The sequence below is a fragment of the Panthera leo genome, chromosome B3 (assembly GCF_018350215.1).
Source record: "Panthera leo isolate Ple1 chromosome B3, P.leo_Ple1_pat1.1, whole genome shotgun sequence".
In the NCBI taxonomy this organism is placed as follows: Eukaryota; Metazoa; Chordata; class Mammalia; order Carnivora; family Felidae; genus Panthera; species Panthera leo.
This window is the reverse complement of record NC_056684.1, coordinates 13,007,983-13,033,550: the sequence shown is the minus strand read 5'-3', so window position 1 is coordinate 13,033,550 and position 25,568 is coordinate 13,007,983. Positions and strand designations below refer to the sequence as shown.

The 25,568-nt window shown below is 40.5% G+C and overlaps 1 protein-coding gene across 11 annotated transcripts in view; it reads right to left on the bottom strand.

Annotated features, from left to right (window-relative positions):
* Positions 1 to 25,568, bottom strand: part of MCTP2 (multiple C2 and transmembrane domain containing 2) — a 264,060-nt gene that overhangs the window by 118,161 nt on the left and 120,331 nt on the right. For all 11 annotated transcript variants that reach the window (XR_006203374.1, XR_006203372.1, XR_006203375.1 and 8 more), the window contains 4 exons: positions 20,612 to 20,798; positions 17,918 to 18,011; positions 4,581 to 4,683; positions 2,133 to 2,235 (listed from right to left, as the gene is read on the bottom strand). Coding sequence is in view for 5 of the 11 variants with exons in the window: in XM_042941092.1 (XP_042797026.1) it covers positions 2,133 to 2,235; positions 4,581 to 4,683; positions 17,918 to 18,011; positions 20,612 to 20,798 (487 nt within the window). In the remaining 6 variants the exon portion in view is untranslated. The remainder of the gene's footprint in view (positions 1 to 2,132; positions 2,236 to 4,580; positions 4,684 to 17,917; positions 18,012 to 20,611; positions 20,799 to 25,568) is intronic.

Sequence of the window (25,568 nt, the reverse complement as noted above, 5' to 3'; positions counted from 1 at the left end):
TGGCACAAGCTGAACATTTGATAACTATCCCCCAAACAAATGAATAGACCGTAGGCAGCTTATCGGCAACCAGAAAAAAGTAAAGAGGGTGAGGGGGCTCCTTGCATTTAAACAAAGTCTTTCATAAATCACTCTACTTTGCATCTTGAAGGACGCAGTTTGAAAACTGCATTAAGTTAGGTCAGTGGTTCTCTTTGCCCCTCTTCAGAACAGTTGGCAATGTCTGTAGACATCTTTGATTGTCACAACAGTGACGAGTGGATGGGTGCTCCTGGCATCTAGGGGGTAGAGGTCAGGGATTCTACAATGCACAGGACAGTCCCCTGCAACAGACCACGACCCATCCCAAAATGTCAATGGCACTTAAGGCTGAGAAACCGCAAATCTGATTTAGGCAGAGGTAACTTCTTAGATCTAACCCAACGGCATGGAGACAATGTACATTACAAGGGAGGATGGGAGGGAAGAAAGTGGGTCAATTTGTTGGTATCAGAGAAAGACCAATGACACAAAACTTTCACGTGTAAAATAGAGGGAGGTTAAAAACGACACCATGTAGTGTTTACCCAGCAAGGAATAACACATGTTACTGTGGATTTATCTTGAAAAAGAAGAAAAGAGGGGTGCCCGGGTGGCTCACTCAGTTAAGCGTCCGGCTTCGCTCAGGTCATGATCTCGTGGTTCGTGGGTTCGCGTCGGGCTCTGTGCGGACAGCTCAGAGCTGGGAGCCTGCTTCATATTCTGTGTCTCCCTCTCTCTCTGCCCCTCCCCCTGCTTGTACTCTGTCTCTCTCAAAAATAAATAAACATTAAAAAAATAAAAATAAATAAAAAACAAGAAAAGAAACGTCTCTGCCCTGCCCAAAATAATTGAGAAGAAAAGGAAACTGAATTGTAAAGAAGGGTCTCTGATTCCTGTCCCTTTACGTCCCTCTAAAATTGGGTCCCAAGCTCTCGTTACATGTATTCCTTCAGGAGTAACTGACAAAGTTGTAATAAAAAGAGAGAAAAGTCCCAAATTGCCCTCTCGTCCCTGAGAGTCAGTCTGTTCTACTACTGATGGGTCTGAGCATTTGGCAGGAGCCAAATCTACAAGAGGGCAGCGGCTTCACCCCTTTTCCTAGAGGAACACTGGGGAGAAGAGAATTTGGCGAGAAATGAACCAGGCGCTCAACACCAGGTAAATTAACCAGAAAAGATACTGAGGGATGCAGCGTTCCTTCCCCCTGTAAGCATCATGTGAGCTAGTCTAATATCACGGTTAAAGACCTCTCCTCCTAAAAAATGCACTAACAGTTTGAAGAAATAAGTCTTCGGGAAGAAATAAATAAGGCCTTATGGACTAATATGACCATAACATCTCTATAAGAAAACATATTAATGGTTGGATGAAAAACTAAAATTCTCTCTTCTGGAAGAATACATCTGGTATAAACATTAATGTCCAATTAATAGGTGAAGTCAGATGCAGTCTTTGCACAGCTTCTCTCCTTTGTCCACGTAAAGGCATTATTGGGTGCTTTCTCCTCTGACTTTTTTAGGGTATTTTTTCATTCATCTCTTTGCTTATTCCGTTATGTTACCTTTTAACTGAAATGGCACTTTTTCTGAAAGAAGCTCTCTACTTTCTTCCACAAAGCATCTTTTGAGACTGAAAGCAAACCTAACTACTATGAAGGCAAAGAGAACTTTTGAGAAAATGGTCTTCAGTAGAGCTGAGAACCACTTTGCAGTTACCAGCAATTAATCTTTGAAGAAATGGGCAGTGAGGAGGTAATAAAGAAATATGTGTATGTTTTTCATTAACGAATGGAAAATCAGTCACGGATCTGTATTCCCGGAAACCAAACAGAAACTCCCGCCTTAGGACGGAAAGACTGAGAACAAATTGGAAGACTAGTCGAAAGGTTTTTGTCGGTCAAAGCAATATTTGACTGACACGGAGAAGATTATGTTAGTTTATATCTGAAACTACTGAAAATACTGGAAAAGGATGAGGAATAAAATAGTTGTTTCCTGCTATAGCAGGGGGGACTCCCCCCCCAGACTGACAAAGATAAAACAACCCCAGACCGTAGAAACCTGTCAACCGTAAAATGACTTACGAACTGTATATTAACAACGGTAACTTACGGACAGCAAGGGAATGGCAACTTTTCCAAGAAAATCAGGAGGTTTATCTCCATCTTCGTCAAACACTGTCACTTCCAAAACATCATGGATATCTTTAATAGGACTGAAACAAGAAATGTACCACCTATTATATACAAAAACACACAAGTGGAGTCTGTTCGTGAAGATCTGAACACACGGTTTCACTAATTAAGCCTGTATGCCCTTAGAGTATAAAACTACCATTTAATTAAATTCCAAAAATTAAATCAAACTGAACTCTATTCCCAAACCTTCCATCATGGAAGATTCAGACATCCCTGTGAAAAAAAAAAAAAGTCAACTTTTTTACTCTGACATTTTCCATGCATATGTGCACTCGAGGGTAGGACTGTTAAAGAAACAGGAGGATAAAGAATAAGAGACAGAATGAGGAGAGTAAAAGGATAGTGATTTCAAAGTAGCTTCCAAATAGGCAATAAGACTGTCTTTAAATTAATGAAGAAAAAAGTAAATTAATGAAGAATTCCCTTAAAAAAAAAAAAAGGGCGGTGAAAATCACTTTTGCTGAGATTTACAGAAAATTTCCTAGTGTTGAAACGCAAAATACTAAAAATCCCATGCATATTTAGAAACATTTTTTATGTTGACCAGAAACTAGACATCACCCCTGATGAAAAATGGAGCCATGGTCATTAGCAATGTGTTGAGCAAACAAGAAAATCTTTCATATGACAATTTGCAAACTGGCTTAGGAGAGTTAATCCACTTTTCACAGATCCATGGGAACTTTCACTAATGTTTTATAGTTTTCAGAGTACAGATCTTTCACCTCTTTAGTTAAGTTTATTCCTAGGTATTTTATGATTGTTGGTATAATTATAAATGGGATTGTCTTATTAATTTCTGTTTCTGCTGCTCCATTATTGGCATATAGAAATGCAACAGATTTCTGTATATTGATTTTTATCCTACAACCTTACTGAATTCATGTATCACTTCCAGGAGTTTTTTGGTAGAATCTTTAGGGTTTTCTATATAGAGTATCATGTCATCTGCAAATAGTGAACGTTTTACTTCCTGCTTACTAATTTGGATGCCTTATATTTCTTTTTCTTGTCTGATTGCTGTGGCTAGGACTTCCAAGATGATGTTAAATAAAAGCGGTGAGATGGCACATCCTTGTTTTATTCTTGACCTTAGGGGAAAGCTCTCCTTTTTTCCTATTAAGTATGATGCTGTGAGTAAACCTACTTCATTGAGGATTTTTATCATGAATGGATATTGTACCTTGTCAAATGCTTTTTTTGCATCTATTGAAATAACCGTATGGTTTTTATCCTCTTATTTATGTGATATAGCATGTTAACTGATTTGTAAATATTGAGCCATCCTTGCATCCTAGGAATAAACCGCCCTTGATTGTGGTGAATGTTTTTTTTTAAATGTATTGTTGGATTCTGCCTGCTAATATATTATTGAGGATTTTTGCATCTATGTTCATCAGAGGTATTAGCTTATAGTTAGTTCTCTTTTTCTGTGGTGTCTTTATCTGGTCTTGGAATCAGGGTAATGTTGGTCTCATAGAATGAATTTAGGAGTTTTCCTTCTCTCCTGTTTTTTGCAAAAGTGAGAAAAATGGGTGTTAACTCTTCTTTAATTGTTTGGTAGGATTTACCTGTGCAACCACCTGGTATCGGACTTTTTTGTATGTTGGGAGTTTGTTGATTGTGAATTCAGTTTCGACCCTTGGGAACTTTCTACTTGGAAATCATCAACTCTATTCAAACTGTATTCTTTCGGTTATAAGCCCAACGTTTCTTCAGCATTGTAAGGGCAGTGAGCTATCATCTGACCCCAGTGCAACAGGTGCTTCCCCTTGAAGCCCAGGCACCTCAGAATCTAAAGCAAACCAGGAAATAACTCCATCTTTCTAAATGCCTGAATTTGAAAGAGTAGACAGGGCATCACTGTGGAGCAGGGGTCATTCAGACAAACTGGAATACAAGGAGACTTTGGGACTCTTTGAGGAATCACAGAAAACCTGTATTTTCAAAAAGACTCTGGCATAATACAAGTCTTTAGGCCTTATAATAATGTTGTCACACATAAACTTGAATTTAAGGCAGATCTACATGTGTAATTTGCTTTAACTCAGGAATGACTTTGTCTGGATATATGGAAGCTTCCACCTACTAACAGATTAATTGAGTTACTGAAAGATCTACCTTACAAACGTCTCCTATAACACTCCCTTGCAGTTCCAAATGGCCTTATTTATTATTAACACTCTATAAAATGAAAGGATAAAAGGTGTTTAGAAGGAAAAAAATAATAAGATTCATCCTTCGCTCATAAAAATGGACAGAACGTTCCACTCAGGAGCCCCAGCCTGCCCCAAACATATCACGGCTAACTGGTCTCTAAGTTAAAACTGCTCCTTGATATTCTGGAGGCTAAAACACTTACAATGTAAAAACTTTGTTCCACTCAGGGTTGAGGTTTTTGTAAATGGTGTGTGTCTGAAGTCGGTCATTGCCTAACTCCAACAAGCAAAAAGGATCGCTCTTCCCTGGAAAGAGAACACAAGACATTGGTCAAGGCCAAGGACTCTCCTTGGTCAGAGATAAATGAATCGCAAAAGTAACAGAGGACAAGCGAATAAAAGTCATGCACTTTATACCAGTAAGACTGTGCTCGCTGAAAGGGCAAAAGTGAGCATCTCTTTCCAGCATGTCTTGTGTAGGAATACAGGACACCGACAGAATCTACACGCGCCGGAAGAGGAGCACCTAATAGATAGGGACTCGTATGCAACCCAGATGCAGGACTGACAGCCAGTGACCACACAGGTCACATGGGAGCAGGTGTCAATCTGGCAGGTGAGGGAGTCCAGTTTTGTGTTTTGCTTTAAAACAGAAGCTCTTCTCGTCTCAAGGAGAACGTAGGCAGCAAACAGAGAGGAGCTTCTGTTTTACAGGTGCCTGGGTGGCTCGGTTGAGCATCCGACATCGGCTAGGGTCATGATCTCATGGTTCATGAGTTCGAGCCGCACAGTGGGCTCACCGCTGTCAGCGCAGAGCCTGCTTTGGATCCTCTGTCTCCCTCTCTCTGCCCCTCCCCCATTAGGCTCTCTCAAAAATAAATACACATTTAAAATATAGATAGATAGATAGATAGATAGATAGATAATTACCCTGCTATAGCTGAAAGCCTAGGATAACCTACAGGCTTCTTCATGATCATGAGAGAAGGGAGAAAAAGTATAAACAGGGCTATTTAGGAGGTAAAACTTCTCTGCAGGAAGTGGCCAAGAACACTTATGATCTTATACATTTAGTACGTTATGAGAACACATATGCTGCATTTTTGCTGCTCGAAAACATGCGGAAGTAGAATTCCATAAAGCAAGTTCAAAGTTTTATCTTAAAAGAAATGAAGCCTGACCCTTACTTCTCTCATCTCACCTCTTCTTTTGCCACCCCACCTCACATATCCTCCAAAAGACAATATAAATAAACAAACAAAAGGTTAGAAAATCCAAAATCCAAAGCTGAACCCAGAAAGCTACTGTTGAAAGAAAGAAAGAAAGAAGAAAGAAAGAAAAAAGAAGGAAAGAAAGAAAGAAAGAAAGAAAGAAAGAAAGAAAAAAGAAGGAAAGAAAGAAAGAAAGAAAGAAAGAAAGAAAAAAGAAGGAAAGAAAGAAAGAAAGAAAGAAAGAAAGAAAGAAAGAAAGAAAAGAAAGAAAGAAGAAGGAAAGAAAGAAAGAAGAAAAGAAACGCTCTCCCCTTTTGTTAGGTTTGGTAGAGGGATCTAGAATCGGAACTGTCAGGGACAGAATGGATGGCTCTATAATGTCCATACAACATGAGCACATCGCCGGCCTCTGCAGCAGTGACACTCTACAAAGCGGTACGTCCTAAATTAATTGGGGGCATAAGAACAGATGCTCTCCAACAAATGGTCGAGGAATCCCAGACCAGGGTCTAATGCAGAGAGTACTCAGGCCTCTTGACCTACTGGCCTACCATTTAGGTCACTGAACCTACATCTAATTAACTTAATAACCAGGAGCTCTGAGGTACTGTGCATCATGTGAAGGAGTCTGCATGAATATTATATTAAAAAAAAAAAAAGAAGATGCATGCTAAAAGTCATTATTAAACAGGAGATTCCATTCAACGGACTAGTGGTCTGGACACTTGGATGCCTGGCCAAAGCTTCTAAGTCAATGCCACGATCTCAGTGGCCAGTAGACAATGGCCAAGCCGTGGAGACATAAATGGATGAGTCGGGGTTGTCAATTATAACACGGAAACGGCCCCCGTCTAAATTTAACAGAGAAGGAATTGACTAAACTAATATCAGCTCTCAGAATCACCACAAAGATGGGAAAACCGGGGCTTGAAAATCACCAGAAACCAAAGGGTGTTTCGACATACTCAGGCACAAGACCCTCAGTCAGTATCTCACCCCAGGAAAAGTCTGGTGGGGCCTCCGCTTCCCGGGAAAACTAGCCTCCCAGATGCTCCTATTACCGGCCCCTGGTGTGGCTGCCTCTAATATGAATTCTCTACTCCTGCTCCTTTGCGACACATGACACAAGAAGTGCTTTCTTTTTTTTTTTTTAATTTTTTTTTTCAACGTTTTTTTTTATTTATTTTTGGGACAGAGAGAGACAGAGCATGAACGGGGGAGGGGCAGAGAGAGAGGGAGACACAGAATCGGAAACAGGCTCCAGGCTCCGAGCCGTCAGCACAGAGCCTGACGCGGGGCTCGAACTCACAGACCGCGAGATCGTGACCTGGCTGAAGTCGGACGCTTAACCGACTGCGCCACCCAGGCGCCCCCACAAGAAGTGCTTTCTGATTCGGAGGAAGCATCGGATTGCTCCCGCCTAGCCAAGTACCGGGGTCCTAAATGCCAGAGCTCAGAAAAGAGGCGATGGCTTTTCACCTCCTGTCAACGCAAGGAGGCTCTGACCTCTTCTCCCAAACGTGCCCTGGGAAACTCCCCAAATTTCCAGGGGGCGGGTTCCGAAATCAAACCAATACAAAAACCCATCTACATCTTGCAAAATAAGAATAATAATAACAATAATAATAGTAAAGTCTTGCTTATTTCCAGGCAGTTTTACTCGGGGAGCGTGTTTGTCAGGGCGGCGGGTAGGTTTTGGGTGGGGAGGGACTCCAGATTGCCTCTTTAACAACCATGAACTTGAAAGAGAACCCGAGCTCCCCGCTGAGCGCTCAGGTAGACGACGCTGGAGCTCTCAACCTGGGCTCAAAACAGCTACTTAACCGTTTGCCAGACTGTTAGTAGGTGTCAGGACAGAGACACCCACATGACATTGCATCAGCAGTCCCTCCAGGGAAACCACCTGACACATTTAATGAAAGCCCTGGGGTGACTCCACAGCAGGGCAGAGACACGGCGGGTCCTGTGCAGGCACAGGTGGGCTGGAGCTGTGGCCCCCTCTCTCTTGAGCCAGCACACTCTTAGCCGTCCCAGCTAATGAGGAACAGACTTCCTTCCAGAAACTGGGAACTTCAGTTATGCGTCTCCAAGGAACATACCGCACCAACCCTCCGAAGGTAATTCCGTCAAAGCTCATTAAAACGCTGCATTTGTTAATATTACAGTATAAACAGGCAGAGAGGAGGAAGAAGAAACAAAGACATAAACACATTTATGGAGTAGTTCATCTATCCTTTCTGGGTTGCTTTCCTTCCCTAACACGGTTCCGGGTGTCTGGGGGCTTTCAATGAAATTTCCATCATGAATGTGTTTATCGGGGAGAAAAAAAGTGATCTCCCGTAATACGTGAAACGTCCAAATGTTCTCCCAATGGCACCGGGCACACGCACCAGGCAAACTGATGTACACACACTTGCGACAGCGCTTTTTGCTTTTTGGTCCACCTGGCTGCACAGGTAAAACACCTAGATGACCTCTTCTACATCCAGACACACATCACCTCGACACGGTCCCCCCACTGGCGACTCAGTTGCATGGTACTAGGGTTTCTAGAGGAAGATCCTTCCTGAAGTTAAGGGTAAAGCATCATGGCTCAGAAGGGGAGGCCCACAGAGCCACGCCAGAGTAAATTTCCATAAACCCTCCCTTCACGCCTTGTTTCCAAACATATGCATATAAACCTTACCACTGCATACTGGTACAAAGCGCTCACCTTAAAAACTTATTCTCTGACAATTTACCCCACACGATCCATCCTGATCTACCCTCTATTCCCCAACCCTATTATCGAGGTTGATGTGTCTTTCCCCCCACCCCTGACGAGCACACAGAGATGTGGGGCTGGGATACGCTTCCTATTCTGCATGTGGAATGACCTCTCCCTGCAATGCTCTCCCAGCCCTTGGTCCTAACCAAAACACGAAGGCCAACTCACCTCCAAGACCTAGTTCAAGATGCATCATCTTCATAGAACTTTCTCTGCAACCTGAGGCTCCATGGCGCCTCCCCTTTCCCCCCAACCTCTATGATGATTAACTTGAAAATTATGATGCTTCACTGCATGGTGCACCTGCTCCTTTATCCGACAAATACTCTATGATCCCGGCAACATAAACAACACCGTGCTACGAGCCGAGAGGGGTTTTCAAAGAAGAAACACTGATCTCTGTTGGTGCTGGGTCTAACTTTCCAAGTACGTCCTGCCTCCCTGAGTGGGTTGCAAGCTTTTCGAATCCAAAGAAAGGCCTCGGTGGAGTCACACAGGTAACCACGTCCTTACGTCACTGCTGCAGACATCCAGAGCATGGCACAGACGGGTCTATATTAGGGCTGCGAGATCCACAGAGGAAGAGAAGGACTCAGTTTTGCTGAAATGTTATTTAACTAAGTTTGCACGTTTCTACCATTCCAGCACAAACACAGAAAACATATAAGAACTAGTGACGTAAGAATTTTTCCTTCTTCTGACTCCATTCCCGTCACTAGTCAAGTTCGAAAAAAAAAAAAGAAACACCAGCACCGTCTACTCCATTTGCCTAACATCTCCCCCTTTCCACTGTTGCACCCTGAAAATCCTCCAGGCACGTGATTTCTTCCAGGTCTGGGGAGAACGCTGTAGGCTCTGGAACATGCTGTCCCCTGGTTTTCAAATGCTTTCCTTTTACCTCTGCCGTGCTAACTCATCTCTGACATCCTTGTTAAAACATCGCAGGAACACCAAGCAGGTGTCCTTTTAATGAACCTTGGCATCCTGTTCTTGACCTTAGGAGTACAACTGTCATTACCACTGACCCGTGAACAACACACGTTTGAATCGTGCAGGTACACTCCTAGGTGGATTTTTTTTTTTAAATAGATAATGCAGTATCATACCGCAAATGAATTTTCTCTTCCATGGTTTTCTTAATAACATTTTCTATTGGAAAAATACAGTATATAATACATATAACATACACGTATGTGTTACTCGGCTCTTTGTGTTATCAAAAAGGCTTCAGGTCAACAGCAGGCTATGAGTACTTAAAAGTTACATGCCCTTGGGTGGCTCAGTCTCTTAAGCGTCCGACTTCAGCTCAGGTGGTGATCTCACGGTTTGGGAGTTCAAGCCCCACTCCCCCCCCCCCCCCCGCCACCCCATCCCACATTGGGCTCTCTGCTCTCAGCGCAGAGCCTGCTTCAGATCCTGTCTCCCTCTCTCTCTGACCCTCCCTGCTTCGTGTTCTCTCTCAAAAAATAAACAAGCAAACAAACATTAAAAAATTAAGAGTTAAATTCCAATTTTTGCCCATTTTGACTGTATGGACTCTCAATGCTCCTACCCCCGCCCCTTACTGTTCAAATGTCAACTGTGGATCCTGCTGGTTTAATTAGCCGCTTCATGTGGGAGCGAGGGTCAGTGCCTATTCCCTGAGACATCCCCAGAGCCTACCACAGCCTCTCCCATAGAGCAGGTATGTTTGCTGAAAAAATTCATTAATTACTAAGAACCCAACTAATAAGATCCAAGTGACTCCTTTGTTAATTCGCAGGCCAAAAGCGCACTGAGTTCATTCACTCTCTAGGTCCTACTAATTTAAACACTGCTAAATATTACACATACTTCCAAACGCTGTGCCGACGAGAGTCCCATGTTCTTTGGCAGACTATTAAAGCAGATGGCGAGCCAAAGACAGATTTATATAGTTTTTGATGTGTTTTTAAAAAGTTGGTCTTGATTTGAGCCCAGCTATCCAATAGTTCTCAAGGAAATTAAAAGCATTCAATCACTATTGTTAAGGCTTTTAGAAATTGCAATTACAGTCGTCCCTTTGAAAATAGGGCATCTTTAAGAGGAGAGGTATTGCTATGGATACAACTTCAAACAGACAATGAAAACAAACCAGAAAATGGACAGGTGACTTAAAATTCCCAGTGAACAGTAACTGTAAGGCTCTTTTCCTCTGATACAAGCAGTCATGTTTTGAAGAAAACAAAAAACAATCAAAAAAATTCATGGTCAATGGAATAATTTATAGAAACTACTCAAAAGTCATGATTGCAGCATATGGCTGGAATATTTCTACTCTACAGTGTGGGATCTAAATGAAGTGTTTTGGTCAATAGTTTTTCAGAATAGCGCTCTTGTATGTAACAAAAAAACTGATGAGCCCCGCAAAAGTATTTTATATTGATAAAACTATTATTCAGATTATCAAAATGTGAAAGCAAGCACCAAAGTAGCTTAAGTATTAAACCAGTATTAAGAATTTTCCTACCAGGAAACACATTTTTTTTCTTTACTTTTATCAGGCAGCAGAAACAGAACAAAAAGAAAAAAACATTTTAGACCGGTAACTAGATTTCTCAAAGTGTTCGTTGAAAAGCCAAGTGCGATGAGAAATCCTGGTATTTCTGACGTTATTTGATAGAAAATTATAAACAAAATATTAAGACAATAATCTTTGGAATTCTCCACATCAACCATAATCTACTCGAATAGATTTAATACAAAATGGAAATAGTATTTATTGAACATGCAATATGTGTCAGGCATGTTCACGTAGGTTTTAATTAACCCTCAAAATATCCGCGGGGAAGGGGACCTAAGGCCAGTATGTGGTAGAACCAAGATTTAAAATAGTTCTCCATTTCTGTGTCTGTTTTACACCATAATAGATATGGATTAGAATGAAAGCAGCTACCATAAAAATAAAGAGTAAAAAAATGGGGACTGAGTTCCATCTTTGACTAATAAGTCATTGCATTGAACACCGATTGACTTAACCCCTGAGTCACGATCTCTGAAGGCTCATTCACTGAATGAATGGAGAACTCTACCCCAGGCAGGAGAGATGATCCCTGTGTTTGGAACAACAGACCAAGAGCTCCTCCTAATGGCACTGGGAACTGGAAATGCCACCAAGATTTTGAGCAAGGTCCTCATTCACTTCCATGATACCTGCTGCCCCCTACAGGCAACTCTGAGAAAGGCTGAGCCACCAAGTTGCTTAAGGGTGTGTCTGAGGTACAGTAGGGACTCAATGAATATTTCTTGAAGGTCGCTAGATCTGCCACCAAGCTGACTTAGTTGACACAAGTTTTAAAAGCAACTGGGAAGCTATATTGGGCTCCCTGGAAAGAAGGTGGGGATTTGGGAATTACATGTATCTTTGTTCTCCTGGATCAGGTGCTACTGGGGACCCTATCCTGCTTATTTATCAAATGAAGCTACTTCACAATAACAAATATATATATATATATGGCAGTTGTCTTATTAACACTGGCAACAGAGAAAGGGTCCACGTGACAACCCTACTGCCAAGAAGTCACGAAGATCCAGACATATTTGAACGCTTTTTGCCTCTGATGGGTGGGTTTTGTAGGGCAAAATGTGCCAAAGAAGTTGCAAGGATGCAAGAAAAGTCCCCAGAAAACAAGTAACTCTAGGATGTGAGCAAAGGTGGTATTTCCGGTCTGTTCCTTCGTCGTCTCTTGATAGATACCTCCCCAGGTTCTCATCATGGCGGACAGATTATTACCATGACAAGAACGTGAAGACTTAAGATAGGATTGTGCTGCAAAGAGGAGAGATATTGAGATCTGTATTCCATTACATTGTTACATTATTTATTGTCATTCTACAAGGAGGTGGGCTTGCCACGCTGCTCCGCATGCTCTTTTGTTACCGTTGGCTTGGTGAGGTCAAGAAAACTCTCCTACGTTTCTACAACCCCCATTTTATGCCCAGAATTCTTAATGGGTAGGGGCACCTTGGCAGTGGTAACAGGGTAGAAGAATGAAGCAGAAGGAGACCGAACAATAGCCAGTCTTACCGCTAGAAGATTCCCTAGGGGAAAGGATGTCAACATATAAGAATTATTGTAAAGAATAAAGAGGAGGCTTAATTAACAGGAAGGAAGAAGTGTGAAACCCACACCTTGATTCAGAGAATATAAAAGAAGAGTCATTGACTAGGTGTTGAATTTGGCAGGTACTTTCGTTATGTACACGGTAGTTATGATGGCTTCAATACTGAAACATGGAAGCAACCCCTTAATGTTAAAATCTAGCAGGTTTCCCACCATAGTCTATCAATTATAATAAGGCTCTCCAGAACAATCCTCCCTATGTGTGCTGAACATATAGTAAACAGTTTCCCACTTTTCACTGGTTGCTCTCTCAATAGGTAGGTTAAGCATTGTCGTTTGTACCGAAATACAAACCTGATGAGAAAAGATTCAGTTCTTTGACAATTCTTCTATTTGTCTGTCACCTACATTATTATCCTTCATGATATAAACTCTGCTTTTTTCCCCACAGTATTAACTCATGAATCTGATGTAGCCCCGGGCAAAGTGGACGCTATGGCACCGTTCTCTCTGAGGGCTTTACCATAGAGGGAACCTGTTGCACATATCATTTCTCAGCTCTGTCCTGAACAAAATCTTCCTCTCACTTCATTAGAATGTGGGTTACTTTCTTCTCAAAACAGCTGAGTTTTAAGACTGGCAGCAGCTGAGTGGCATATGTGGGTCTCATTAAGCATTACCGACAGCCAGCCTCACCTTGAGTCTCAAAGTACAATTTATCATCTGTTTCGTGAATCAAGGCTATGGCCTGCTTTACTACAGAAGCAATAGCATCAGAATGGACAACCTATTACTTAAAAATTTTAGGTTACGTTGGACTCAAGGGGTTTGTGAGACAAACTCTTTAATAAAAATATCTGACAGGCTCTTCTATTAGAATGACTGCTTATGGCCATCCACATCTAATATTGGCTGTAGAGAACATTAAAATGTCTTTCACCAATTTTAGACGGACCGACTGCAAGAGAAGATACATTACTTTGGATTTTTTAAGCGTCGTCTCACTTATATACAAACAAATGCCAGACATAAAAAAAAAAAATACCAAGCTACCTATAAATTCAAACATATGAGCATTGAATCGGTTCCATCACACAACAGAATGGCATATTTATAAAAGAATGCGTGAATTCAAAACTAATAAATATCTTTTTTATACATTAGAGCACTGAAGCCTTTATCTTTTGTAAATATCTTAATACTGGTGATATACGTAAATTTACATTATTAATATCCTCTAACACATTTGGAAAGGTACACTTTTTTTCTTCATTTAAAAAGCACATTTTTACTTCTCATTTGGAAAGAAATTCACTTTAGTGATTAGGCTTGTGTGTAAATAGTATACACACATATGTATATACATATATGTATATATACAAAGTGTATATAAAGTGTATATATATTACGTATATCATATATACATCTACTATTTCAATGTTCTAAAATATTAGCAAAGTAATGGGGATTTAATGTCTCCAAAGTTTAATTTCTTCTCATGACTCTATATATTAGGCTGTATTTTTTTATGATTAGGTAATCATAACACCAATAACCACTAAGAGAGAGTATCCTACTTTGACCGCAGTGGCAATGCGCAGTTAATATTTTCTTTTTTGAAGTCCTCCTTGCTACGACAGAGATCACTTCAAAATGGGCAAACCGTTGACAAGAAGGCTGACCAAGTGCCTTCATTGCCCTTCTAGGACATGTACTCTGTACTCTGCAAACTCTTGACAATAACCTCCATACACAATACTACCAAGATCTCTCCCTGAACGTTAGCTTTATCAATGTTCTCCCGGAATCTTCTGTAAAACAAACTTAAAGCATCCGTTATTGTGGTTATTCAGCATTGTTTGTAAGAAAAAAAGAATGATCAAAAAGTAGGAAACTGTCTAAAATAATGACCATTCTCTGAGAACGCCCCTGGTTATTCCGAGTAAATACATTTCTTTTTTTATTTGCAGGAGTGAATGCTTTGTTTCCGGAGCCACTGCCCTAGAACGCTCATTTATAAAGTACTGCAGGCTGGAAAAGGCGGGGCATGGGGTATAATTGGTTACTTATTTCTTAAATGTTTCTAGTACTGACAATCTTGGGTATACACACCTCTTCTGATTCACCAGCAGACAGCATTTTTCACCGCATAGCAATTGAATTGGTAACAATAATAACAGATAATGTGTGAGTCCCCACCATATGATACAGACGCTAACCTCTTGCAGGTCTTAATGACATCCCTATTGCTACCTCCCTGCAGTCTGAATCCATTTCTTTTCTTCATATAGAAAATTTGCTTTACAACCCTCTGCATTAGGTCCACTTTGTTGCCCTAAAGCAATATCTTGGTTGAGAATAGACCAGAGGATTCACACAGGAGCCTGCCAGCCAATAAAGAACACAGACTGTGAAATCTGGTTCTAAAAATAAAGATCAATGTGGTCTAAAGACATGTTTAGCTAATGACAAGGAACTTTGCTTCAATTCTGAGTGATAATTTTCCCATAAATAATACAGAGACAGTGAAACATCAGGGCATTTAGTCAAACCACACAGCATGACTGGATTTGTAACCACTGCTTTTTGTGACTGGAATCTTCTGGTACTTGTCTTCAGCCACTCCAAAACGATCTACGAGAATCTTGAATATAAAGAAAATGACAAAATGACAACATTTTCCCCCCAAATTATTCTTCTGAAAAGAGAGTTTTGCTTTATCTCCTGGCTTTTTTTTTTTTTTTTTTTTTTTTTTAGGTTCCTTTCTTATTCACTTTAATAGTCAAAATACTGTTTGGAAAAGCGACATTGACTTGAAACACCTCCACAAATACTAGTTTGGGGGGATGCAGAAAGGGTACCTGTCAGGACGGGTGAAATTAAGGAGGTTTTAAAAATGTGTTTCCACATACGGCTGTAGTTGTAAACAAGACTTTAAAAAAAAAAAAACAAAACTTTTTTTTAAAGAAAAACTTTTAATGCATTGCAGTTAGTTCCTACAGATTCAAAAACACGCGACTACAGACAGAATTTTTGAAAATATTGTTCTAAGGCATGAATGAGTTCTTGTGTTTGCAACGTTTCCTGAGACATCAGCAATCATAGATTCAAAAAGTACTATATTGAAACATTCAGACTGAAGCGAAAATAATCGGCTCCAGAAAACTAGTAGATACTCTAAATGTGCTGTAGTGATCATTAAACTACTAATGTCAAAGGCACATGTGAAATGGGTGAATTAAGTGTTTTCATAAACTGGAAAAAGTTTTAAAGAAAGGAAAGTTTGGGACGCCTGGATGGCTCAGTTGGTTAAGCGTCCGACTTCGGCTCAGGTCATGATCTCACAGTTCATGAGTCTGAACTCTCACGTCGGGCTCTGTGCTGACGGCTCAGAGCCTGGAGCCTGCTTTGGAGTCTGTGTCTCCTCTCTCTCTGCCCCTCCCCCGCTTGTGCTCTGTCTCTGTCTCTGTCTCTCTCTTTCAAATATAAACAAACATTAAATTAAAAAAAAAAAAAATAGAGGTGCCTGGGTGGCTCGGTTAAGTGTAGAACTTCAGCTCAAGTCACGACCTCGTGGCTCGTGAGTTCGAGCCCCACGTCAGGCTCTGTGCTGACAGCTCAGACCCTAGAGTCTGCTTCGGATTCTGTGTCTCCCCCTCTCTCTGCCTCTCCCATACTCATGCTCTGTCTCTCTCTGTCTCTTAATAATAAGTACACATGAAATTTTTTTTTAATTTTAAAAAAAGGTTTTTTATTTAAACTTTCTTAAGAAAGGAAAATTTCTAAATCAATTATGAGACTATAAACATTTGCAACTAAATTAATGAATGTTCGAAGTAGTCATTTGAATATTTCATCTTTAACCCCCCAAATTCTTTAATTCATATTGGCCAAAATACCATTTTTGGATCTTCTCGCTGGGTATTTCCTTAAGATCAACATCACCTTATTTTCCGTGGCTTACACAGCAATAATTTCTATTGGTTCATTTTTTGAGGGAGGGGAAGGAGAAGTCCTTTACAAAAAACAACTACGTTTATATTTTCCATCATTTTTGTAATATACAGTGCTTAAAGTTAAAATCATTTTTTTCTGGGGCAGCTGGCTCAGGCCATGATCTCACAGCTCGTGAGTTCGAGCCCTGCATAGGGCTCTGTGCTGACAGCTCGGAGTCTGGAGCCTGCTTTGGATTCTGTATCCCCTTCTCTTGCTGCCCCTCCCCTGCTCATGCTCTGTCTCTATCTCTCAAAAATAAATAAATGTTAAAAATAATAAAATAAAATAAAATAAAATAAAAATTCTTTTTTCCAAAGTTGGATCTTCCTCACCCTCAGTCTCAAAAGTTGAGGTGACTGTCACATAGAACTTTCTGTGTAGAAGAGAGTAGACCACATTCTAAAAATAGGAGATGAATGGGTCCTTCAATACCTCATCCACGCAGAAAACCATGCTGTAAAATATTCTTTGTATTTATCAATTTTCTTGGTAAATAGCACTTGCCATATCATGTCTGAACTGCTAGCACAATGGGTTAATTTGGCAATCAGAGGAGAGTCTCCCTCCGAGCAGACATTGGAATGTCTGTATTACTCTCCTCATAGTTCAGCATAACTCAGCACAAAGCATGTCTGCTCTATCTCTGTCTCAAATTTCAAGTTCGTGGGGCACCTGGGTGGCTCAGTCAGTTGGGTGCCTGACTTCAGCTCAGGTCATGATCTCTCGGTCCGTGAGTTCAAGCCCCGCGTCGGGCTCTGTGCTGACAGCTTGGAGCCTGGAGCCTGTTTCGGATTCTGTGTCTCCCTCTCTCTGCCCCTCCCCCACGTGTGCTCTGTCTCCCTCTGTCTCAAAAATAAACATTAAAAAAAAATTTTTTTTAAAGAAAGAAAATTATTTGAAAAAAAACGATTTTGTGAAAAAGGTTCATTAAGTGGAAAAAAAAACCTGCTTAAATGCATCTTTTTTTTTTTCTTCTATTACTCTATTTGGGTTTTTTGTTTGTTTGTTTTCAAATGTTTTATTTAAGTTCTAGTTAGGGACCGTAGAGTGTTACCTTGATTTCAGGAGTAGAATCCCGTGATTCATCCCTTACATACAACACCCAGTGCTCATCACAGCAAGTGCCCTCCTTAATATATGAAAGAGCATAATGGCTGTGTGTATACGCTTTCGCTCATGAAGACATTTAGTTTTATTATTTTTTTCTTTAGTTTTTAAGTTGATTTATTGATGAGAAATAGCATGAGTGGGGGAGGGGCAGAGACAGAACACAGAATCCGAAGCAGGCTCCGGGCTCTGAGCTCTCATCACAGAGCCCGACACGGGGCCTGAACTCCCGAGACCAGGAGATCATGACCTGAGCCGAAGCCGGACGCTTAACCAACTGAGCCACCCAGGCGCCCCATGAAGACATTTTGCTTTGTCATCGGATCACTTCAAAGCGGGAAATAAATAAAAATGAAAATGAATTAAAAATGTTTATACCTGAGAAATCCGCTGCTAAGAGATCTACTGCCTTTAAGACCTTCACTTGTAAAATGCCGACGTCCTTCATATCTTTCAGGGAATTCTGTAAGCACTAAGGGGGAGCAAAGTAGATTATGCATGAGAATGACTTTCTAGTATACTATTTAATGCCATAAAGTCCTACAGAAGTACATTCTAGATTTATCATCACCTTTCTCGTGCAAAGCTTAGAAAAGTTCCAAAGTGCATTATGTCAATGGGGCAGTTAGGCATTCATAGCAACCGATTAAAAGGGACTTCAGAATAAACCAATTATAACAGACATACAATCTACTCTTAACATCGCCCCCACTGATGGCACAGGTATCCGAAAATGTGGTACATCTCTCTCTTTTTTTTTTTTTTTCATTTTTCATTCTCTTCTTCCCCTTCTTTCTCTTGATTAAAAGTTTTAAATCACTCGAAAAGGCAACATTATTCTGACCTCATTAGTACGAAATTTATGGATACCAGAGGACCCAACTTGGACCCTTTGCAGATACTTATTACTACTGGAAAGAGAGCTGGGATGGAAAGCGAGTGCGTTTTCTGGTTCACGTTTTAGCCACCTCATTAAATTAAACATTGAGCATGCAGTACCACCCTGTATTCACACTTATTTTATTTTTCACTTTGCATGAGCCAATGCTTGAAAATCCTTAAGAATTATGCATATCGCAGGGGGGCCTGGGTGGCTCAGTCAGTTAAGCTTCCGACTTTGGCTCAGGACATGATCTCACGGTCCATGAGTTCGAGCCCCGTGTCGGGCTCTGCTGACAGCCCAGAACCTGGAGCCCACTTCGGATTCTGTGTCTCCCTCTCTCTCTGCCCCTCCCCTACTCATGCTCTGTCTCTCTGTCTCTCAAAAATGAATAAATGTTTTAAAAAACTAAAAAAAAAAAAAAGAATTATGTATATTGCATGGATAGCAATATTTCGGTATCTCTGTACACGGCATCCTTCCGAAATGGTGCATGAGAGAGATAAGCGGATAAAGTATCTCTGCATGCCTCCAGAATACAGTTGCTGAAAAGATGCTGCTTTAAAACTTTTGGATATAATATTTCCGCTATCATTGTATCATTTGCTAAAAACCTGTGATAAGGAGGCCTTGGGGATTTATGGGAGGATAGTAAAATCCTTGTTATTTAGACATTTCAGGATAGAATAACAGTAACTTAATAATAGTTCAGGTGTGCCTAACTTACTACGCATCATTTCTACGCACTTGTGAAAGTTGTTTCTGCTGTGCATTTCCAACCTAAAGAAAAAAAAAACAACACAAAAACCCAAAAAACAAAACAAAACCTGCAGTTTTTAAGCTAGTTTAAAATATTTTAATCTAAATGAAAACATATGAAATAAATACTTCTACTGTTTAAATGTGAAAATGCCTTCAGTATGATCTAGTCTCACAAGCTAAAACTCAAGAAGTCTGGAACTTGTGTTTTTGACATGGCCTTCTTTCCCTCTAACACGCTGCCCAGCTCTTTAGCTGAAAACACAAAAAAAAAAATTTCTATTTTGATGAGCCTCTTAAAACCCATTTTCCATTAGTACTCCTCAACTCCTGAGGCATTATTCAAAGCAGCCAGGATGATCTTACTTAAAATCACCTTATAAATACATGACCCTCTTTGTGAATTTGGTTAAGTTTGGTAATTTCTCCATGGGGAAGTCCAGGGGAAAGTTTTCAGTTTTATCATCAAATTTTCATATGCTTGACTGAAGTCATCAAAGAATATTAATAGTGGATTTTGTAGAAACTCCTCTAGAACAGGCCAACCTGGCACAAAGTCCGCATCGACCATAAGATGTGTGGTTGGGTTTTGTACTCCCGAAGATAAAGAATTATTCAATTAATCAATACACCTCACAGTGAAGGATTTTGGAGGCCCTACAGTTAACGCTGAGAATAATATTCCCATTAAATAGGGATTCTTCTTTGCTTCATTTTCGTGTTGTTCTTCTAAAACATGCCTTTCATGTGCGGCCATAAGACACACGTATTGATTTACAAAGAAGACGGGATAAAAACAGAATGCAAATAAGGACACCTAGAAAGCCCGAGTACAGAAAATAAATGAAGAGCAACGAAGCCATTGGATTTAAAAATGCTGAGTGGACTTGTAAGCGCATTGCAACTACTCAGGCAAAAATCACACACTGCCATCATTATCCAGGGTAGTACAGAACACCATTCTGTGCCTGTCCGGGGCTTTGCGTTGCTTTATGAGACAGAAGCACTTTCTCACTCGATTCTCAGAGGTTCTGGAAAGGTGGGTGTAACATAGCCAACCTGATGGCTGGTAGAAAAAGAAAAAAAAAAAAAAGGCTATTTCGATGAACTTCTATTAAAATTCGTTTTTACATATGTAGGCATGCTAAACAAGTTTGCCTCCTTGTGGATTTCAACGTTCTCCGAAGAGTTTCTGAACGCTGAAAATTCAAAACACCATTTTCGGCTTTCAAAACAGCAAAGCCTAATTGACTTTCACCTTCTCGCTAATGCATTAACCTCTCGATCTGATGTCTTGTTTTATGAGACATGCCATTAAACTTTGGACAAAGATCTCTTTTCATGCATTTTTTTTTCTCTTAATTCATAGACTTTGTTTCAACCCCAAAGCCGAGGTGGTGGGGAGCAGCGGGGTGGCGAGGCAAAGCACTCACATATCGCTGGGCAATCTGCTTTCTCTCGCTGGGGTCTGCTAAGGGGCACACGCACAGATCAGAGACGGAGACTCCAGCACAGGGAGTGAGCGTGATCAACATCAGGAGGGCCCCCAGGCAGCTCTCCAGGGGCAGCTCCAAGCAGTTGGCTTGCTTCAGAGGCAGCGCTGCGATATCCACTTTACACCTGGAAACGTTGTAGGAACCAGAGAACGAAAAGGGATTACCTCCTGGCCGCTGCTGGCCTCCCAAAGCACCCGATTTTTATTTCATCATCCCCCAAACCCCACTCCCTCTCGGCATGCGTTTCTTGAGCGGTGAAGGTCACAGGGGCTCCCTGGCTCATAATTCTCACTCCCAGCCTAACACACCCTAAGGTTAAGGGGGGCGGGGAGGGGGGGGAGACGTAATGAAACCAAAGAGAAGGCAACACAGAGGGGATGGCAGGTGGAAAAAAGAGGCAGATCTATGCCACATGAGGTCTGCCGGAAGACCATGAGCTCAAGAAGTAGGAAGAAAAAAGTTCCAAGGTCAAGCATTGCGGGGGAGGGCTCTAGCCGGCTTCTCTGCGTTGCGTCTTTCGCCAGCAAAGAAAATAAATGGTCGCGGTTGAAAAAAAGGGAGAAAAGACCAAAGAAGTGAAAGTGGCAGAGGGCTCACTGGAGAAACCATTTGCTTCCCGAGAAATGCCAACTGGTGAGTTTTTATTTAAAGCAACGTGTTAAGGTGTTTTCCTAATAGGCACGGTTCCACAGGGTTTCCCCAGGTGGACTGCTCTTGGACAAATGGAGCATGAAATGCTGTTGACTGATCCCATTTCGGCAACACTGCCAGGAAAAGGCTTCACCCATCTGCTATGAATTGCATGTTTTCCGTCTCTCAACAGCCAATGTTCTGGCGATGCTGGAAACCTCAAACACATTTATATACAGAAACAAACACCAAAAAGGAGGGCTGAGGTGCTAAGCCATTTATTTGCTTTAACACTGACAACTCTGGGTTTGGCTGGACCACACCTGCTTTGTTTACACACAGGTGAATGAAAAAGGTAGGGTCGAGTCGAGGGAGGAAGGGTACGCAGTGGTAGTTCCCACTTCTAATACGTGTGTGCGCGCCCGTGTGTGTTAATTCTCATTTTCCCTCCATAGTTATTGAGCGAGATGAATATTCAAGACTGTATAAAGGAATCCCTGCCTCTCACAACGTGGCACAACGATAAATCGATGGATTCTTAGCCTAAATCTTGAATGGACTTTGCATGTTTGCAGATGGTTCGAAATAGGTAAACTTACCCAGCACATAAAGCAATGACAATTTTGAGCCACATGATATATAATGAGTGCCGGTTTCATCAATTGGAAACCTTGCAATCTCTTCCCAAGTAAAGAGAAAAATATCAGTAATATTAAAATTCTATACCAGGTCTTACTACAGAATAAAATATATATGTTAATACTGATACGTACCTAAAATTAAATAGGTGTGGGTAATTTATTTCCTAATTTCCAAACGCGATTCCAGTTTTAAGAAGGGATGGCAATTAGAGCTTTTGCATGTAATAAATTCAAGTGTATCTACCAGAGACACATTAGAGAAAAATGTCTTTTTAAATAATCCTCTCTGCTCTGAATCAAAACTTTTTTTTGTGGCAATAAAGAACCTTTGAAAGTTTGCTACCGTGAAAATGGGGGTTACTAAATATTTGTCTTTCATAAGTATGTAAATGGAGAATTAATTTGGCTTGGAAGGAAAGAAATGTCAAGTGCTTTATAACGAAGCCTTTTCTACAAAACTACCCACAAATGTTTAACCAATGTAGTAGTTGCACATCTGCTTAGGAGTACTTTGCAAAGCATTATTTTACATCGTTTTTTTTTTTTGCACTTCCATTGAATAAAGCTCTTTCTTGTGGAAAGAGAAATGACCCAAATTTGGCAGAGTTTTTTCTGGTGGTCGCTTTCATCAGTCCAAATTAGCAATAACCTATTTATGGAACATTCATCTTAATATCATTACTGATGACAATTTATTTTCATCCTTTGAATTTTACCTTCCTGTTAATAGCGGCGGCTTTGTTTTTTGAACAACCGGAAGTTACTTGGAGACGAGAGGCAAATTAGGGGCCAAAAATGGCGCATCATTAGGCGACGATAAAATTTCTCTTCGATAATTCCAAACCGAACCTTACGTTAATTCTAAAAAGTCATCTACAAAGACTGTGAACAGCGTTAGCATGTTTATAATAACTGCAAACTCTCACACTGCCTGTTGCAAGGCACAACTCATTGGAATAGAGCAGTTTATTAAACAAATGTCGAATCACGTACCAGACAAAGTGCAAAGTAGGCACTGGGTTTCTTCTTAGAGATTACACATCTCCACAAACTTTTTAGGCCTTTCTGTCCCCCGTGAAACTTTTGCACCTACCCCATTTCGAAACATTCTTTGGATGGTGAAGAAAGAACACATACGTGAAGACAGCCCCGCCTATTTTAGATAAAAGAGTCCTATACAGTCTACATGCCCAATTAGCTAATGAGTGGGGTTAGCCAAATACTTACTTTTATTTCCATAGTGATTTAAAAGAACAAATTAAATTGATAGATCACCATCATGTCAATCATAATTAAACACTGATCCTTCTGCACCGGGGTTATGACCCAGCCTCTTGGGGTCCCTGCCCCATTATGCAAATTGATATCTTAAGAATTAAGAATGAATTTACATCTACCCTCTCTCTAGTGTGAACAACTAGCTCCCATATAAAGATGACGTTTGGGGCCGGGGTGAGGGGGAGGGAGAGGCGTCTGGGGGGCTCAGTTGGATAGGCGCCCGGCTTTAGCCCAGGTCATGATCCTGTGGTTCGTGGGTTCGAGGCCCGCGTCGGGCTCTGTGCTGACAGCTCAGAGGCTGCTTCGGATTCCGTGTCTCCCTCTGTCTCTGTCCCTCCCCTGCTCATATTCTGCCTCTCTCAAAAATAAATAAACATTTTTAAAAAATTACAAAAAATAAAAAAAACATGACTTTTTCAATTTTTTAAAGTAGGTTCCACACCCAACATGGGGCCTGAAATCAAACCCTGAGATCAAGAGTCATGTGCTCTACCTACTGAGCTAGCCAGGCACCCCGTCTAAAGAGGACTTTCTATAAACTTTCTGCAACTGAATTGCCCTCTTCCTCTCTTCTACCCACCTGGCTTTCACATTTATTTCCACATTCTGGAAGAAAGGAGGAAAGCTGGGGGTAAGAAGAAATGAATTCCATACAAGAACCTGTCCTCTATTTTACTCTGTTCCAACCTTAGCCCACGTTGTTCCAGCTGATCCTCATGTCTGAAGTAGAATCAGAAGCTCTGGAGATTAGCCAGAGGCTGGAAGAATTATTTATATTAACGCCAAGCCAGGAAGGAGTTACTGTATTATCAGCAAAAGCAGGAGAAAAAAAAAAATTACAAAGGGGACTTGTCTTATGCAAACTGGTGCAGCCACTGTGGAAAACTATGGATGTTCCTCAAAAAGTTACAAAGAGAGCTACCTTATGGTCCAGCAATGGGACTACTGTAGATTTTTCCAAATAATACAAGAAAACTAATGCAAAGGGATACCTGCAAACCTATGTTTGTAGCAGCATTATTTATAATAAGCCAAGATATGGAAGCAACGCAAGTGTCCATCAACTGATGAATAAAGATGATGTGAAATATGTATGTTATATACACACACACACACACACACATATATGTGTGTGTATTATATGTTATGTATATATGTTATATATATGTAATATATGTTATATATGTGATATGATATATATGTGATATATGTTATGTATATGTTATATATGTGTGGTATATGTTATATATGTGATATATGTTATATATAATATATATGTGTTATATATGTGATACATATGTTATATATAATATATATGTTATATATGTGATATATGTTATATACATATTTATGTTTATATATACACATACACATATATGTCAGCCATAAAGAGGAATGGAATCTTGCCTTTTGCAACGACATGGATGGATGTAGAGAGTATCATGTTAAGTGAAATAAGTCAAATACCATATGGTTTCACTCATATGTGGACCTTAAGAAACACAAAATAAACTAGCAAAGGAAAAGAGAGACAAATCAATATATACCCTTAATAATACAGAATAAACTGATGGTTACCAGAGGAGAGGTGGGGCGGGGGGGGGGATCGGTGAACGAGGTGATGGGGATTAAGGAGGGATCTTATCCCGATGAACACTGGGTGATGTACAGAAGTACTGAATTACTGTAGTGGACATGTGAGACTGCTATAACGCTCGATGTTAACTCACTGGAATTCCAACAAAGACTTCAAAAAAAAATAAATAAATACAAAATAAAAAGGATTTGTCTTTCCGAATTGCAGATATTATCACAATACTCTCTGAGCCTCCCGAAGAAAGGGAAGTTACTGTGTGAACAAAATATCTTTTTTTTTTTTTCCTTAGGATTGGGTGAACAAAACACTTTTTTTTTTTTAGGTTCAAGTGAAGATAAGTACTCTGAAATCTAAAATCATTAAGACAGAAAAAAATCTGAAATACTTTCATCGAAGACATTTTTAACATAAAAAAAACCTTGAAAGGAGCATTTAGGTCGTGTCTTCTATTTTCTAAAGAGTTTCCGATTTTGCCCTGAGAAAATACCGTAATGTTTAGTTGGTCTCTTAATTCTCTCTTGGTGCTACTGAAGCTTTCCAGAATCTGGTGTTCTTTCCCCAGGCTTTCTTTATCTGTGTAGCTCCCTGTTAGGGGCGGAGTGCACCAGGAGCCTCCAGGAATGCTAGGGAATAAATTCAGCCCAGCTTTCTGGGCAAATTAAAATACCATCCACCACTCCTCCCTTCTTTCTCATTCTTATAAACACTGCAGACTCACTGTCTAATTCCAGAATTTTACAAGGACGGT